Source organism: Sturnira hondurensis, unplaced genomic scaffold (assembly GCF_014824575.4).
Source record: "Sturnira hondurensis isolate 20B ecotype Veracruz unplaced genomic scaffold, ASM1482457v3 Scaffold0011880, whole genome shotgun sequence".
In the NCBI taxonomy this organism is placed as follows: Eukaryota; Metazoa; Chordata; class Mammalia; order Chiroptera; family Phyllostomidae; genus Sturnira; species Sturnira hondurensis.
Window position 1 is genome coordinate 518332 of NW_028084511.1, and position 19075 is coordinate 537406.

Consider the following 19075-nt stretch of genomic DNA (forward strand, 5'->3'; position numbering starts at 1 on the left):
ACCAATATTCTTAATTGAAAGAACCAGATTACTGATGCCAACGGGATTTGAAAACATGGGTCTGAAAGCCTCTGTGTGAAAAATAAAAGGCCTGTATGCAAACCATTTAGTGGACAGTGTGAGGGGTTCCCCACCTCGAAAAGTGGACAGAATCTGCTAAGTCATTCTCATCCACCTGAAGACTACTACCTTCAAAACAAAAAGCTACCAATATTCAACTCCACCAAAGTTCAAATGAGCGCCTTCACCAGCGGAAGGGACTAAACTGTTATCCGCTAAACTAACACGAAGTGTTGACCTGGTAATAAAAGTCATCCAGGTAGGGATCAGTGCTTTGCAGCTGCATCATCTGGATTTTAGAGACCCAATCCTTTTCTCGCTGCAGCATGAGATTGGCATAGGGATCCTTCCGGAGATGATCCTGGTGACTGCTCCGGTGGCTTCCTCTGTCTCCGGCACCATTGAGATTCCGATGCTGACTGAAACACAAACGGGCCACATTTCCTTCAAGTGGGCAAGGTAACTATGCCTTACAATTACACAGGAGTAAACCAGGCCAATTTAAAAAAAGATTCCTCTTTGCTTTTGTTAAAATTAGAGAAGTAAAAAAGAGCTGAATCTTTACAGAATTTGAGAGGAAAGAGTTCTGCAACCCACAATCAAGGAAATAAAACTCAGCTATCCCTTCCTTCCTTACCACATGCTAAGTGCTCTCACCTATGGGTTTCTGTGCACACCCTACAGTAACCCTATGAGCTCCTGGAGTTATGTTCTCCACTTGACACAACCAACCAAGGCCAACAGACAGCAAGTACTTTGTTCAATTACCAGGACCTGGTCAGAATAAGGGCTCTGAACACAGCCAATTTGATTCCTAGTCTACATACTTTTAAAGAACTTGTTGACAATCATGAAACACTTCAAATGTAGAGAAAAGCTCAGCAAATATTATAATTAACCTTCCACCTAGACATAATGAAAAAATCTATTTTGTGAAATTGGCCTCAGATTTTTTTTTAAGATTTTATTTATTTATATTTTAGAGGGGAAGGGAAGGAGAGAGGGAGAGAATATCAATGTATGGTTGCCTCTCATGGGTCCCCTGCTAGGAACTGGCCCGCAACCCAGGCATGTGCCCTGACTGGGAATCGAACCACGATACTCTGGTTCGCAGGCCCATGCTCAATCCACTGAGCTACACCAGCCAGGGCTGACCTCAGATTTTTATAAGTTATATTTAAGGCTGAAGGCCCTCTTGTATCTCTCTGGCTAGATCTCAGTTTTCACCTTCCCTTTCTTCCTGGATGAATGACTTTGGCATGAATCCTCCATGAAATGTTTTTATACTTTGATTAGTTGTATGTCCATCTTTAAATTTTATCCAATATTATTGTGTGCCTCTCAGTTTTACTTAAATGGTCTCCTTGTTTCTTACCCAGGTATGTACTAGAAAGTAGAACTGTTGAGATGTGGTGTATGCACATTTTCGACCTTATTATTTATTGCCAAATTCTCTCTTAAGAGGCTGTACATTATATTCTTGCCAAAAGGGACAGTGACGAGACACTTCTGGTTTTGCCCATCCAGTGACATAAAATGGTTACCTAATTTTCATCTCCATTTTTCTGATTACAAGTGAGCTTGAAAATCTTCACTTTTAAGAGCCATGTAGGTTCTACTGGGAATGCGTATTTGTGTATGAGGTCTTCTGTTATAAAAAATAGTTATCATGAAATTTACCTTTTTAACAAAATATGAATGATTATAACATAAGCTCCACTAAGGCAGGGTTTTATATGTCCTGTTCTTTCAATCCCCAAAACCTACCATAGTGCCTGGCATGTAGCTGGGGGTCACATATACAAGTATGTATTTGTATTTGTTTTATGCAGATTAAATAACTGTGCTAAGATTCAAGAGAGACTGTTGGCTTTACAGAAGACCCAATGTAAGGCTAACCACTATAATTCAAGATTACTGAAAAGCTGAGATGGTAGACAAAAGGTAGTTAAGAGTATGGTAAGAACTCAGTAAGCAGTGAATATAAAACATTGGAGCGGGGGAAATCACATCTAAACTGCATTTCTGATTTATAATCAACAGAATTATAGTAACTTGGAAATTAGCTGACAGAATCTTGTCATTTAAATCCCATGTATCAAAAACGTAAAATGACAGCTTATATGTTCTGATTTTACCAGTAAAATAAGATTATTGATTAAACTTACTAAAAAAGTAAATGAAATCAGTAGCACTTGTTACACTGTGAAAATGAAAAGCTGAATTAAGAAACTGCAAAGGAGGGATGTGAGCACTTACTTTCTATTCTGTTGCTGTCTCTGATGCAACAGTCGACGGTGCTGTGGATGAAGGTGAGTGGTGTCTGGTCTAAACATCGGGGCCTGAGGTCTAAGGAAAAAGGGACAAGGTTTTCAATTCTGCTGTCTTGATGATCTGAAAATGTTCAGTGTTGTCAGCACAAGATAACTTCATGCAGGTTCATTCAAGGGAAGGCAAACGTCCACTCTGATGAGGCCTTTTGTGTTCTGACATCTTTCACAAAGGCCGGCTCTCAGCTCCTGAGCAGACGATCACAAATCTGGGCAAACTGACTGTAAAGCAGTGTATTTTTTGTCTTTTTGGTAGTGTTAAGCAGAAGTCCCTAAATAGATTTAACGTACTTAGTTATAACCACTTGGGAATGACACTGCAAGTGTGTGTGACAGTGCATTTCACATGCCAGCGTGGGAGGCTGTGGTGCCCCACTGTTTAGTCAAACATTAGTCTAGAGGTTGCTGTGAAGGTATTTTGTAGAGGGGACTATTAACCTTCCCACTTGGCTGACTCTAAGAAAAAATGATGTAATGTGGGTGGGCCTCACTCAGTTCTCGGAGGAAAAAAACAATTTTGCCTCAAGACTGAAACATAAAAGTCCTGCCTGAGCTTCCCACCTGCCGGCCCACCCCGTAAACTTCCAAATCAGTACTCAAATTTCAATACATAAATTAGTAGCACCTTGTTACACTGTCAAAATTAAAAACTGAATTAAACCACAAAGGAAGATGAGTACTTACTTTCTACTGTGTGTATGTTCTTTATTTATATGTAATAGATGATTTAATAAAATTTAGTTACATATACATATAGAAGACAAACACAATAGAGGGTAAGTATGTACAGGGTGTGGCAAAAGTAGGTTTACAGTTGTGACCATGTGAGAGTTTATTCCTGTATTACTACTATTAGTTACTGTATGATTTTCCACATGAACAGCTGTAACCCTACCTTTGCCCCACCCTGCATATGCGCACATGGCACCTATTGGTTCTGTTTCTCTGGGGAACCCTCAGTATATGGTAAGTCCTGTTAGGTAATACACACTGTGTGTGTGTGTGTGTGTATGTATGTGCTCATAAAATAAATATGAAGTAAGGCACATGACTTGGGGAAAATGTGACTCGTAAGAAAGCCTGCAGACTGTGAAACACTTGTTTGGCGACTTGAGGATCCAGTAACGTCTCAAAATTTATCACCTGCACAAATCAAGAGACTTCCATATTATAACATTAAACGTCGACCAGAGATAGCCAACAATGAATAAACGAACAGCAGCATTTGCTGGGCATACCGTAAGTTTTGCAGGTGAGGTCCTGGGCCAGGCGGGTGCTGCTGTGGAGGCGGTGGTGTAGCGGCGGGTGGAGCACTGAAGAAGGCACGGAAGCCTGGCGCTGGGGGGAGCATCTGCCCAACTCGCCCTTGCAGCAGCTTGGGATTCATGGCAGCAAGTGGACTACCGACAAATCCAGGGACCCGTGCAAACTGGCTGGGAGACATCCGTCCAGGCTGTAGCTACAGTGGGACAAATCTTAGGTTTAGTTAATCAGCCAGCCCCCTTTGCTTTTATCCACAGAAAAGTCAAAATACTGTTTCAACTGGTAACTTTGTTTGAAAAGGTAATGTTGAAGAAGAAAGAGGCAATAGTGACTGATTAAAGAGTAAGAAAAGGGTATCATTCAGCACACTTTAGGAAAGTAAGACAGCGCTTCACCAGTCGGGCTATTCAAGGCTTACCTGTGCTCCTCCAAGCAGCTGCGCCCTCTGGAGGGGGCTGAGAACAGGAGGAACAGCAGGAGGGAAAGGGTGACCCAATAGGGAAGAATTCTAGGGGAAAAAAAGAAAAAAGGAAAAAAATTGCACTACGAAACAAGTAAATCAGTATAAGGAGGGACCTCAATAGAAATGCAGAACTTGGGTATAAAAACTCATAAATTGTACAGTCAAGTTCTCCACTGAAGAAATATTAAAAAAATAATTATGAAATTATGAAGAAATTACAAAGTACTATGATAATGTAACAAGAAAAAGAAAGCAGTAGAACGAGGGACAGAAATAGCAGGAAACCAGATGATCACTCGACTTTAGATTTTTAAAGATAAGAAAAAAACTGAGATAAGAAACAACTGAACATAATGAAACATGTCTTCTGACCTGGGGACCAGCAGATACAGAAATTCAAGGAGAGAAAGGGGAAAAATAGGCACGACTTAGGAGAAGTCTACACATTTGGATAGTGATTACACAAGTAGTGATCAGGAAATACAGACTGCGTTTTCCTTTGGTCACAAAGTGACCTACCGGGACATTGCAGAGCTGGTTTGGAGACATCCTCTCACCATAGGGAGCAGGATACCGTGGTGGCATTGGGGGTCGAACATGGACAGGCTTCGGACACAGAATCTATCGGGACAAACATATAAACAACTACACTCAATGAAGTCAGTTTTTCCCCCACCTACACTCCCTCCCCTCTAGTACTGGCAGACACACCGAACTCAATGCAAAGCCCTACTTCTAAGCAAATTGCTATGGCTGTGGGTTCACACATAGAACCTTCGGTCACTTCCTCTCACAAATATCAAGCAACAGTGCCTCTCACAAATATCAAGCACCTGAGGAAGATTTAGCTAATTCTCCAGTTATCCCCACCCTTCCATGCTATCTGAGGGAGGTACCAGCAGATATTTGAACTTGCAAATTCTGTCCAAGAGGATGTATTTTGGTAGCAGTGAGGGAGAAGGAATGATAAGAAAGCTGGAGGATTAACTAAGTCCTATTCTGAAGCCCCTGTGATATGGCCGCCATGCTCAGCTCTTTTGTGATACATTGTGACTCCACCTTGTCATAGGATCCTGAGCCTAACTAGGCCATACCAACACCACCCTCCCCCCATACCTTCCAAATTGGCCTTCCTTTTCAGCTGCTCGTTTCAGGTGGAGGAAAGTCTATGGAACAGGACTGCACAGGCTCTAGGGAAAGCAGGGATATCTTAAAGGTAAAAAGGGATGTGGACAATGCTGTGTTGTTCCCACTCCCCCCAGCTTTCAGTTACCTCTCTGCTCATGTTTTGGGCAGCCAGCAAAACCCTTTAAAAAGGATATATACACTAAATGTGGTTAACTACCCTTCTTCTCCCCCATTTAAAAAGCAGGAGCAACAGGAGCAGCACCAGCAAAGGGCTTAAGGGAATGTGTCTCTATTGGTACTAACTTCTCCTCCAACTGGCTATTTTTCTTTCTAATCTAATGCCTACCCAAAACTTCCGCCCTCCTCCCAGTACAACCAATTTCCCAAATAATTTTGCCCAGATTCCCAATATCCTGGGCTGAGTGCCTGTTAATGAGAGGTACCTGTTGGTTGAAGCCGGTCACAGCCATCTGCTTAGGTGGGGTGCCTATAGGGACGGCTCTAACAGGAGGACTCCCGATGACAGGTGAAGTTGACCGCCTCGGTAATGCCCGCTCGGAAAGGTCCCGATCATCTTCTGGGCCCTGTGGGGGCCTCTGAGGCAAGGCATATTCTAACACAGACACTGTAGGCATTTCCTAATTAAGGAAGTAGTAAAAAAAAATTAGCTCACTTGAAATGTTTTAAAAGTCTCTACACATGCCAAAAATACCTTGAGAAGTCATTTTTAAAATTGTAATTTAACTTTATTTCATACCCAGTAAAATTTACTCTCTTTGGTGTACAGTTGTCTGAGCTTTAATAAATGCAGAGTCATAAATCTACTACCACAATCAAGACACAGGACAGTTTCATCACTCCTCAAACTTCCTCTGTACTGTGGCTTTGTAGTCGAGCCCTCCCAGCACCCCCAAACACTAGCATACACTGATCTGTTCTCCAGCCTCACAGATCTGCCTAGAAATAACTTAAGTAATTTAAATTGTAGGCTGACAAAGTTGAGTAACAACGGCTCCACTCAGAGTAAAGAGCAGCCGAGTGAGCACTGCCCCAGAGGCCAAGACCGGGCGCAATCAAGAGGTGCAACTGTGAGTGCTGGGTGAAGCAATTAATACAAAACTGACCAATGATATGCAACGACATACGTCTCTGAGTGGAAAGGATGACAACAGGAGCCCAACGTGCAGTTTTCACGTGTTAGGAATTTTACACAAAGAGAAAATGTTTAATACCTGAGCAAGGAGTGGCCCTCGAATTCGCCTCAGAACTTCAGATCCATCCCAGATGCTGGAATTGAGACTTCCTGGTTGGGGCTAACGAGAAAGGAAACATGCTAAGTCTGGAACACCGAGGGCTCTGTGTGACACACCTGCTTTTAGTGCACAAGGCTCCCAAAGAGGCTCAACTACTTGAGAATAAGAAATGACAGTGTTCCAGAGTATAAATTATTCTTCACCTTCATTGCTAGACTTGTTATCAGGAATTATATTAAACAACTTTCTACAGCACATGTAATTCTCTCATGACAGTAGATGAAATACAATGGCAAAGCCAATATTTCACTTAATCTACTACAGCGCTCAGAGTAACTGACTCACTTGCAAAGCAGGCCTGGTCTGCACCGCCCTCATGATGGCTGGGTCCTCTAGTTCATTTTCAATCACCATCTTACTGAGCCTTTCGGCCAGGTTCTCATGGTCACCCAACAAGTCCATCTCATCCCTTTCCCCATTTCCTGTTTGTTCATTGACTGCTACCGGTAGCTTCTCTTCCAATTCAGCCAGTCGTTCATGTGCTTCCTGCCAATCATCATCTATAAGGAAATCACAAAAATGAAATTCAGTTTATACTCAAACTAGTAAGTTTTATAAAATTCTTCCTTTAACTAAGTGAATAATTCCAACTCCAGAAGATAGGTGGAAAGTTAAATTTCTACTTGGACACATGAAGTAAAGTTTAATAAACTATGGGGCATAATACAGTGGGCTTTTCATTTTAAGAATAACATCATAGCAGGAATAAAATTCAAGCATTTAGAGTAGTAGCATAGTATATTATCAATGGTATCTAAACTATATTCTGAAACCAATTTTGAAACTGTTGATCTTGAGTTTCTATGACATTTCAGGCAAAAAATTTAAAGGAAGGTTAAAACTCATTGCACTAACATACAACTTCTTTCATCTTTACAAGTTTTTTAATCTATTCATTTCATTCAGTATTTGTTGGGACTCTGTTACGTGACAAGCCCTGTTTTTGATGCACGGGATACATGATTGTACCAAATGGACAAGGATCCCTGCCCTCCCAGGGTTTTCTTTTAAGCAGGGAAGAGATAGATAATAGACAATAAACACAGTAAATAAGTAAATTGGATACTACATTGGAAGATGCAATACTACAGGAATATGGAGGAAGAGAGGCAGACCGAAAACTTTAAATATAGGATGGTTGGAGGTACGTGTCACTGAGAGGGTAACACCTGAGGAAAGGATTCAAGAGCAAGCTAGCTAGCCATGCTGGTATCTGGGAGAAGTGTTCCATGGTGAGGGAGTCAGTGTAAAGGCCACAGGATGGAGACTGATGATTCTGAGAAACAGAAAGAACCGTGTTTGGACTGCAAAGATCAAGGGGGAGATAAAAGAAGAGGAGGTCAAAGAGGCAGATAGTCGAGGGAGCAGCTTTAGGGCCTCCCGGGCCACTTGGACAGAAATGAGGGGCCACGGAAGATTTTCATGTGGCCTGACTTTCTGAGAATCCCTCTGGCTGCTGTGTTGAAAGCAGACTGGGGGCAGCAACCTTGGAAGCATGGAGGACTGCTAGGTGGCTACTGCAGTATGCCAGGGCAAAGGTGATGGTGAACTGGACCCGGGTCAGCTCCTCTCCTGTTTTAGTTATGTCTGCAATCCCTGTACGCTACTATCCCGTCTGTAGCACTGGCACCAGGTTGCTGTCTCGTTTTTCCTCATGCTGACACAGGATTGTTTCTGAGTCCTGCAACAGCACAGACAGGTGTCTTCGGAACCCTTTGTCAGCTTCTCTAAAGCTGTACCTACTTCCATCACTCTCTCTTCCCAGAGCTCCTCGATCTCATCACCGTATTCCGCTTCCACTATAAAAACCATACTCACTATTTTGCTCCTCTAAGCATTCAAATGCAGCCACCTTTCTCTCTTGATTGAAGCTTTCCCTAAATAACCTTTTTATTTTAATTCTACCTTCACCTCATTTAAACATGCACTGCTTTCTAAACCACAAAACACCCAGGTATTCTTTTATATGTTATATATTTTATTCTGATTTTAATTTTGTTTTGTATGTTCAATAAAATTCAACAGAGAAATAACAAGTGAATTCCCTTTACGACTAACACAGAAACAAAGAGTTCTCAAAAAGTGTCTTTAATAACAATTCTCTCCATATAATTTTCCCATATGCCTTACTAGAAGAAAGGAGAAGAAAAAAGATGTCTGATACATAGGGTGTAATAGATAGGGCTCATTTGAGACTTGTTAAAATTATCTTTATTCTTTTTTCTGCTTACAAAAAAAAATCCATGGTTACATCACACAAAATGCACTTTAGAAGTTTCCCACAGTTCCATATGTATGCTAAATTTTTTATATTGCAAACTATAAAGTTTTAACTTATTTTTTACTTAAGTGATATAGCTTGGACATCTTTTCATGCATGCACACACAGGTAACTACTGATAATATTAATTCATTCTTCTTAATTTTTATATAAGATTCTATTCTACTGACAAACTAATTTAGCTTTTCCCTACTGATGGCAATTTAGATTATTTGCAAATTCTCAATATAATGATTAATACTATAATGAATATTATACACTTAAGCAAATACTTAAGCAGGTTAAGTCCCTTTCAGGGTTAGATTATAAACATTTAGAATTTGCTATTTTTACTGCATAACAATGTATGATGTAACACTAGTCCCAAAACTGAGGGAAGTGGGACTTTCAAATTTGTAAGTTGGTATGATTAGAACCACATTGCCTGGTCTTTGGGTACTGCAGAAGCTATAAATGTACTACTCGTGGTAAAGAGAAAAATCCATGTTATATGAAAATTAAATATTAATTTAAATAATGTTATCAGCAAAAAAATTCTTGAAAAAATTGTGTAATTAAAAATCAGTTGTCCCCTGGCTGGTGTGGCTCAGTGGACTGAGTGCCAGCCTGTGAACCAAAGGGTTGCTGGTTCAATTCCCAGTCAGGGCACATGCCTTGGTTGCAGGCCAGGTCCCCAGTAGGGGTGCTCAAGAGGAAACCACACATTGATGTGTCTCTCTCTCTCTCTCTCTCCCTCCCTTCCCCTCTCTAAAAACAAATAAATAAAAATCTTTACAAAATCAATTGTGACATTAATACTTATGGCATCTTTGCTAAGGAAGAGTAAGCTGAGAAAATTTTTAAAGGATATTTTCTTTTTTTATAATTTTACTAATTCAGCAAATGCCAAAAAAGGGGTGTATATAATCCTGAAAAAGGAATGTTTTTATATTTATTTTCCAAATTTAGTAAGTTAATTTGTTAATGGGCTGATTTCAATGCAGTGTTCTGATTTGCATTGTTTTCATTCACTGCTTCCATATTTATCTTTACTAACTTTACCAGATCCTAATTGAAAGGAAGTCTACTAGTCCTTAACAATTACATTTTAAAAACACTGGTTAAACAGCCACATTCTGTGAGGATGGCTGTTGTGAATTGTTACTTCTTCAAACACGTGAGCAAAAGAATCTGCGCCATGAACACCATCCTCATCGTCTCAGGTTTTACGTGCTCTTGTGAAAAACCAGCTGAAGCAATGCCAGAGATGCCAAACCTTGTAAGAGGATGCTTTCGCTGTGTGCCTTTTCAGACGACCTAAACATATAGCTATTCAGATGTGCCAATACTGGACCTCAATCCACATTGGCCAAAATGACGAGCAGCAGGCAAGAGAATACCAGAGAAATGAAGGGGAAGAGAGAGAAACACCAGTGTGAGAGAGACACTGACTGGTTGCCTCCCATACGTGACATGATAGGGGATCAAACCCGCACCTTTTGGTGTATGGACGACGCTCTGGCCAAGCCACACTGGCCAGGGCTCAGAGATATTTTTAAATAAAACTGATTAGGAAGTACAGGTGATTTAACTTTAAGGCATTCTCAGTCCCTAACTATTAGAGCAGCTACCAATAAAAGCAGGAAGAATGTGGAGTCCTTCCATGTAGAGGCGGGAGCTGCCCAAATATTCCCCAAAGGCCGCTTTAACTGGTGGTTTGCACTGATTCCATTTATAGTTACTTAATCTCTCTGTCACTTTCCTTCCTCATTTTCCCCCTTCCTCATTTGTTAAAATGAGGATAATAGCAGTACCTACTTCACAAGGTTGCTGTGAGGGTTATATATAAAACATTTAGAATGGTGTCTAGCACATAATAAGCATCTTGTAAGTGCAAGCATTTATTTTTAGAGAATGAATTGAGATTACTGTGGCCCATTTATGGCTCCATGAGGAAGCAAACATTTTTCCATGCAGAAGACAGTGACTAGTTTAAGGGAAGGTGACATCGAGGTAGCCAGCAACTTAAAATAACTACTGTATTAACAGGTTTCATTCAAGACACTCACTCCTTGAATTAGAAATCATCAAACCAAAGCACGTGACAAAGGCCTGACATTTTATCTCCCGGTTTAAATTCTCTGCACCAGCTGTGTATCTACTTGCAGAGGTGTATTAAGCAAGACACAGGAAGACTTAGAAAGCAATTTCCCTTTTATAAGCCCTTGTAGTATTTAGATCAAAAAGTTATGAAGATAAAGAGATGGTATGAGGAATTAAGATTTTAATTTTACAATTCAAGTACATTACACAAAATGGAAAGGGCTCGCATCTGCAATGTTTTTTATTATGAACTTTGTTAACCAAGAAACCCTCCTTAATCGCTCCTGCACCTCAGGGTGCAAAGTGGGCTAACCACGGGCTACTTTACCGGCTTTGCTTGTCACTGCCTGTTCTTTTCTATGTAACCCCAGGGGCTTTTTCATTGTGCATGTACTTTTCTTTCTACCACATAAAATTTAGCTCTGTAAAAGCCAGCATCCTTTTCGGGCAATATTTTCCCCTTGCGAGGGGAAATACTTTCTGTATTCCTCTTGTGAGGAATACAGAAAGTCAGAAAAAAAGACTGTCCACAGCACTCTGGAAGTCAATGAGAAGGCAGGACTATTCCTTCTCTGCCCAGGTTCAAAACAGGACAACTACTATGCTGAGTTCATCAATTTCATCAACCTCATTTTAATACTGAGGAACCTGCTGACAAATGGTAAGATTCAGGCCCTGGCCAGACGGCTCAGTTGGTTGGAATGTTGTCCCACATACCAAAAGGCTGCAGGTTTGAGCCATGGTTGAGGGGGGTTCCATCCCTGGTTGGGGGCACATATAGGAGGTAACTGGTCAGTTTTGCTCTCTCACATTTGATGTTTCTCTCTCACCCTCTCTCTCAAATCAATGAACATATCCATAAGGATTAAAAAAAAAAGTAAGATTCAGTACACTATTTTAAGAGAAAAAAGAGTTCTAGAAACAAGCACACGATGTTTGTAGGTTCCATTGTATTCTATGAGTTATTAATAAATGAACTTCTAAATACAATTTACCATGCACACCAGTTACCCGCTTTTGTAATTCTATTCTATTGCTTTTGCCTGTGATCTCCATGGAGAGAGAACAGCATCTTAGATCATGTCACGGTCTGTGGCCGATCTCATCTCCTAAACTATGGCTATAATCCAAAAGGTCTTTGGTTCCCTTCTGTAATGAGTCTATCATTCTACCTGAAACACTTCTCTTGCTGCTCCAAAGAGTGGCGTTTTGAGCCCGGCACAGAATTTTGCAAACCCTGACTGACAATAGTATACTCTTTCATTTTTGCTGGTTCGTTCAACTCAGTCTAAGCTTCAATAAATTTAAGCTGTTTAGGTCACTGCAAAACCAGTAATCATTGTATCATTGTTAGGACCTCTTTTGGGCCCCTACTGGTGTGGCTCAGGGGGTTGGGTATTGTCCCACAAACCAGGGGGTCACCAGTTCAATTCCCGGTCAGGGCACATGTCTGGGTTGCGAGCCAGGTCTCCAGATGTTGGTGTGCAAGAGGCCACTGAGCATGATGTTTCTCTCCCTCTCTATCTCCCTCCCTTCCCCTCTAAAAAGAAAATCTAAAAAAACAAAACTAAACAAAAAAGAAACACCTCTTTTTGAGATTCAACATCTTGGGACTACACACTACTGTTAAATTTCTCCTTATTACTTAACTTTGAATTTGTTGCATAGACAGAAATGCTTGATTCCAAAGAAATCACACATATCCTACATATCCCAGCAAAAAAGTTGTTGCTGTTTTCAATATCAACAAAGCAAAAGTATTTGCAGTTAACCTTAACCTATTCATTATTTAAATAGAGTTTAATTTTAACTGATTAGTGTACTTGCCCTACGATCTATAATTCTCACACTTTATCATGTAAACTAGCTCTCTAAATTTCCCATTTCAGTAATAATAACTTTGTGACTTCTAAGAACAGGTTGGTTCTTTTACTTTTTATTACCGTTTCCAACTCCTAGAATTTTTACCTATATCCATAGATAGGAAAATTTCATCTTATTCTCACTTAGGGAAATTTTCTATCATTAAAATTCTTGGAACAAAAAGGATTTCTATTTTATGAGAACATAGTAAAAGACAATAGCAGGGGAATATAATATATACTACTGACCAACTGAATTTTAACACACATATCAGCATCTGAGTTTCTTCCTAGCTTACTAGTTTTCCTCAAGTTATATGTTCCACAAATAAAAATTTCTCTCTTCTAAGACAATTTTAAATGTTTGTCAGATGTCTACTTCTCTCACCATTTGAATTCCTTACAGTGTCAACCTAGAGCAATATATCACACAGCTGGCAGAGACCAGACTTGAAGAACACCTGGTTTCACAAGTGAGGCAAAAGAGGCCCAGAGAAAGGTAGATGCTTCCAGTCAAAACCAGACTATTCTAAGACCAGGAGTGGAATATTTTGCTAAATCAGTGACTGAGGTTCTACTAAGACAAAACATTTAGAAAGGAGAGCATCTGAAAACAGCAAGAAATCAGTATGATGTATAAGATGTCACTTACCAACTGCACCTGACCCAAACGTATCATCATTGAACTGATCAATCTCTTCATCTTCCTCTCCCAGGCCCTGAAATGCATCCTCATCTTCATCCAGAGGACAATCCTCCAAAGACTAAAAAAAAAGAAAAGCTATTCATGAAGTTCACAACCTCACCATAAAATGTTCTGAAGATATTCATCTTGTCTTCCCAACCAGCATAACAGCTTCATTATGATTTTGTAAAGATGGCACTTTTAATTCTCCAATTTCCCCAAACATTAGAAAATGTCAGTATCTTCTTTTCTTTCAGTTTCTCTTTCCTATTCCTTATTTCATTTAACCTTTCCCCCCAAACATTCCATTTCTCTATCAGGAATCCAATAACATTTCTTCATGGTACGCCAACTTCCTTTGCATCACTGGTTAACAGTAATAACAGATGAAAATGCATTCTTTACTATTTCACCTGAGTGTTAGTGCATTTTTCAACAAAATTTTCATCTTCCCCATATTCATGTCATGTTGTCAACTATTCTCTTATTCCCTTTTAAAGCCTTCTCTTCATTTTCCATCTTTTCCCCCTTCTGTTTCCTTACAGGCCCAAACTCTGGTCATAAAACTAAAGCTGAACTTTTCAAACACAATTAAGCAAACTCTCATGGTGTGAACTTGGGCAAGTCATTTGCAGCAATCAATTCATTAAATACCTCTTGAGCACCCATTGTGCCTCAGGCTTTGTTAGGCTCTAGTCTCAGAAGTGGTAAAACAGGCACACCACCTTCCCCAGTTAAGAGGATCAAATGAGGCACAGATTTAAAGATTGTGGATTGCTGAACAAAGCCAGGTATTACCATAACAACCTAGGTGGGTTCTATTTTACAGTTCTTCGTTCCACTTCAGTTTCTAACGGATTTCTTAAGTTTTGTTTTCTTTTGGCAACTGCTTACCGCTTCTCATCACCTCTCTACGTTTACGTGAAGTGAGTTTGGTCTTAAGCCATTTCCTGTCACGTATCAAGTTAGGCATCCATAACTTTCCAAAGATCTACAATCCGAAGGCAGGGCTGTGATACACCTTGCCTGGCCACCTCTTAGCTAGGCTGTTCCCACACAAAGGTGAGGCCGAAGGGCCACTTTGCCCACCTCAAACCCTCCCAAACGCACACAAAGCAGGTAGGCAACATCCAGCTGCACTCCTTCCCCAATAACAAAGATCTACGTAACCAAATCACTGGTTTTTTAAATTGGAAAGACGCTCAGGGATTATCGAGAGCAGGCCCTACGTCCAGAAATTATGAGTCCCTCAAGATCACACAGTGAATCAGTGCCATGTTCAGGGCTCTCGATTATTGCTACATTACCGGGAACACCACCAAAAACCCATGTCTCCCCCGACTGGGCCAGAAGAAACTTCTGTTGGACACGCCCCCTCCCAACTCCGAGGCCTCTTTAGTAAACAGCCTACGGACCCAGTCAAAGGACGAGGCCCGGTCACACTGACCGGATGGCTGCCTGTGTGTATGGGTGTGTGTAACTGGAGAGAATGTGGCTCCGGATCCAGGGCGGGAAACCTATCTCTGGGCTTTCCCCAGTGACTCTTCCTCAGGAAGAGCCACCAGGTGGGTGCAAGACCTTCTCTTCCTGGCTCCTCCTAGGGTGGGGCTGGCGGGTGGTCTGGGTAAGGCACTTAACGGGCCCTCCCCACCTCAAAACAGAGGCCAACTACCCCCAGCGACAACTAATAGGACAGTGCCTCCCCCTAAAGCCTGCTCACGGCTCTCAGATAAACCCAAGACTCCAGGCCCGATGCGTTCCTCTGGGTCCCGGGGTTCACATCACCCGTCCCCTCCCCCCTAGGAGCGCGGGACAGAAGCACAGGGTATAAGTAAAGAAAAGGGGCACCAAAGGGAGGGAGGGGCCATTTCCGGTCGCAACTGCTCACCTCGTAGCGGAACATTCTTGGGGAGGGGGGAGGGAGCGGGGAGGGGAGTGGGGAAGGGAGGGAAGAAGAGTTGACTCGCCGGCTCCTCCGCGCGCGGGTCCTCCACCGGCTCGCGACCCCTGGCCGCCGCCGTACGCCGGAGCGTGCGTGGGAACGTGCGCAGGCGCGCCTCAGGGAGGGCGGCCACCCGGCTCAGAGCCGCCGCCGGCGTCTGCGCGGGGACAGATTTGGCGTTCCGCTTCCTAGTCTCAGCGGCGGGAAGTAGGTCCCATGGCGTAAGTGTGCGCACGCGCCGCTAGTCCGGGGCTTCTTCGGGTTCCGACTTGCAACCCCGCCCCTGCTTTCTCTGAGTTTGCCCGGCGCTCGTGTCAGAGTCACGAGTTTTCCGTCACCATCGGGGCGGAGCCAAACCCTCGTGATTGTCACAGGGTATGGCTTTGGAGAGTTCCAGGCTGTCCGACCTGGGAGAAATGGAGATTCCTGAGCTGTTTGTCCAGCGCTCCACACGGTCTTCGGGCTGCCCGGCAGTCCTCACATGTATACGACGTTTGCCTAGTGGAGGGAAAAAAATTGAGAAATTCAGGTCATCCAAAGGTGCTGAATTCGTCGCTACTATCAGTGGAGGGTCACCTGCTGAATCAACAGCATGTCAGGGCTGTGATTTATGTGTCTCAAAGTGGCGATGGCGGTCTCCTTTTAAAAAGCCGAAGGCAGGTTCCGAGAGGTTCAGGCAGGGTGATTGTAGGCAGGCGCCAAGCGCCCCAGGCACGTGGAGGTGGAGAGCCAAAAAACGGTAGCACAGCCCCGGACAGCAAGGTCACTGAGGCGGAGAAGTGCCACCCTGGGTGCGCCGCTGGTTGACACCACCTCCTTAGAATCGGATCAAAGTAGGAAAAGAGTGTTCAGGTTATAAAACTTTTCTGGTTCCAGAAATCTAGTTTGTAACATCCTCTAGTATCTCCCGTACCCTTTCAGTCTTAGAACTCCGGGAATTATGCCTTTCCTCCCAAGGACTAGCACAGCCAAGAATGAATTCTTGGGCTTTCATAACTCCTTTCTCTGCCAATCTTAAAGTGAGCCTTGCCTTGGAGCAGCGTACTGTAAATCTTTTCCCTCTTAGTGTGATTGGATTAACCAGAGCCTGAGTGCTGGAAACTTTGGATTGGAAATAAAAGTTCTGGGTGTGAATCAGTGCTTTGTGTTACTATCAGTTTTGGGCAAGCTATTTAAGTTTGTCTGAGCCTTAATGTCTTTGTAAAATGGGTTTAATGATACTTGCCTCACAGAGTAGTGATTCAATGGCAAGATAATGCCAGTACCCACGATCATGATCGAAGTCTCCCTGGCACTCTGCTAGGTCCTTCATAATAGTTTGATAATATGGATTATCAAATCTTATCTTCCCTAATGCAAATCCCATGAGGTAGGTACTGTTATTTTTCTACTTTGTAGATGAAGAACCTGAAGGTTAGAGACATTAAATAATTTGTCCCAAACCACCCAATAGCAAATGTTAAAGCTGGCAACTGAGGGCTGGCTGATACCAAACACCCAGTCTCTTAACCTGTGACAATTTCACGAAAGCAAATGTTTACATGGGCCAGGCCTGCACTTTAAAGAGGTGGAGCAGGCCAAGGATAAGATAATTGTCAAGCATGCATGGAACATTACAAAACTTCTTGTGCTAGGTAACAGCAGGTCTTAACAATGATGGAAGAATTGGTGCCTTGTGAACCAAAGCGAACTATGGCCCTTGGCCAGATCTGTCCAGCTGCCTGTTTTCGTAAGTCAAGTTTTGTTGGCATACAGCCATGCTCACTTAGTTACATATTGTTTTTGATTGCTTTAGGGCAAAAAAGGTAGAGTTGAATGGAGACCATTTAGGCAGCAAAACCCAAGATCTTTGCTGTATCTGGCCCTTTACAGAAAGAGTTAGCTGATTCTTGATGCTGCAGATTGTTTTCTGATCATGATGATAGAAATCAGAAATTTTTACTTCTGCTCGAGATAGCTGCATAGGTCAACAGGCTCACCTCATCGCACACTACATCAACATTATATCTAAGTGATAGAACAGCCGTCACTCAGAACCCTCAGAAATCAAGTGGAATGGAAGTCTGACAGCTACAGAATTAAGAAACCACATCCATCCAGACTGGTAGGAGCATAGATGCGGAATGGGCTGGTCCCACCTCCATGTGTGGTGGATAAAAATTCAGGAAGCATATCTTGGGAATGAGGAGTCCCAGACCCATACCAGGTCCCCCAGCCCAGGGTTCCAGTGCCAGGAAGTTGTGTCCCCTTAACTTTCGGCTGCAAAAACCAGCAGGGATTGAGTTGATGGAAGAAACTTCTGGAGTCCCCAGTAGTTCCTCTTAAAGAATCCACACATGGACTCACTCAGACTCACTTCCTTTGAGCTCCAGCACCAGGGTAGCAGTTCAAAAGGCACCAGTGGCATATAGGTAGGAACAGAAGTGTCTGGCATCAAGGCGAGAGCTGGGGGAGAGCTTTCTCCCAGACAGAAAGGCAGGCAGAGGCCAGTGTCCCTTTTCTGAACTCTCCCCCAGTAGAGCCACAGAACTGCAAGGTGTGTGCCATATTTGAGATTCCATCAACCTGCCTAACACTGGTTGCCCTGCCCTGGAGACACCCTGAGGCTTTGTTCCACCCAACTTACAGCTGTTACCAGTGGCTCTTCCATATGAGTCTGGTCTTGGCTCCTGTTTCACAACTTCCTAAATCCCTTTGAAACTGGAAAAGACCAGTATTCTCGCTGCCTGTCACAAACTGAACCCAATAAGCAGAGATGGGGATTGAATCTGTATGGGCACTTTATTCAGATGGCCAGCGATCTGACAAGATGGTGGGTTCATACCCTAACAAACCGTCTTAAATTCCATTCTAAAACGGACCTTTTTACAAGGAGAACAAAGTGTAGGTATGGGGTTTGGAATTCAGGGAAAAGTTAATGGGATTAAAAAACTGCAGTATTCTGGCTCTGGGTGGTGGTCTTTAGCTATGTCCTGGGGGGTGGTCATCTCACTCTGGAGCACAATGATGCCATCTTCATTGCTTGCAGTCCTCCCGAGGCACAAAGGTGGGACTGCTGATGGTCTCTTGGAGTCAGGGTGGATCACATCACACCTTCAGTTCCTGGAACAATAGCTTTAACATATGCATTACTTAGTAGGCTTATAACCATTTATCTTAAAAATTCACAACTCTTGAGTCCCTTATCATTCCCCCACTGTTAGTTTTAAAATATCTTATTTTTATAAGATCAGTTAGGTTGAAATGACAGAGTCCTTCCACATATCAGAAACCATTCTGTGGACAATTTAACGTGAGCGAAAGCATAAGATACATCAGCGGTAGTGGTGCCATTCATCTTCGCATCTGTCGAGAGCACAGAACAGTTTTTTTTTAATTTTTTAAAGATTTTATTTATTTATTTATCTTTAGAGGGGGAGGAGAGAGGGAGAGAAACATCAATGTATGGTTGCCTTTTGTGCGTCCCCTGCTGGGAGTTGGCCTGCAGGGAACTGGACTACAACCCAGGCATGTGCCCTGACTGGGAATCGAACCGCTATCCTCTGGTTCGCAGGCCCATGCTCAATCCACTGAGCTACACCAGCCAGGGCACAGAACAGTTTTTAGTACAGTTCACAGAAGTGGCACATTCTTCTAGCCGGGGTACAGTAGCGACCTTTAAGGAAA

At 42.5% G+C, this 19075-nt stretch overlaps 1 protein-coding gene across 1 annotated transcript in view; it reads right to left on the reverse strand.

The window, feature by feature from the left end:
- The window catches only part of PATL1 (PAT1 homolog 1, processing body mRNA decay factor), a 32400-nt gene extending 16704 nt beyond the window's left edge, over nt 1–15696 (reverse strand). The window contains exons 1-10 of the mRNA XM_037060464.1: nt 15356–15696; nt 13435–13546; nt 6843–7057; nt 6477–6557; nt 5688–5882; nt 4636–4737; nt 4072–4161; nt 3629–3849; nt 2320–2409; nt 299–479 (exon numbers count right to left, since the gene is read on the reverse strand). Of these exons, the coding sequence (XP_036916359.1) occupies nt 299–479; nt 2320–2409; nt 3629–3849; nt 4072–4161; nt 4636–4737; nt 5688–5882; nt 6477–6557; nt 6843–7057; nt 13435–13546; nt 15356–15370 (1302 nt within the window). The 5' untranslated portion in view covers nt 15371–15696. The remainder of the gene's footprint in view (nt 1–298; nt 480–2319; nt 2410–3628; nt 3850–4071; nt 4162–4635; nt 4738–5687; nt 5883–6476; nt 6558–6842; nt 7058–13434; nt 13547–15355) is intronic.
- Between the last annotated feature and the right edge of the window lie 3379 nt (nt 15697–19075).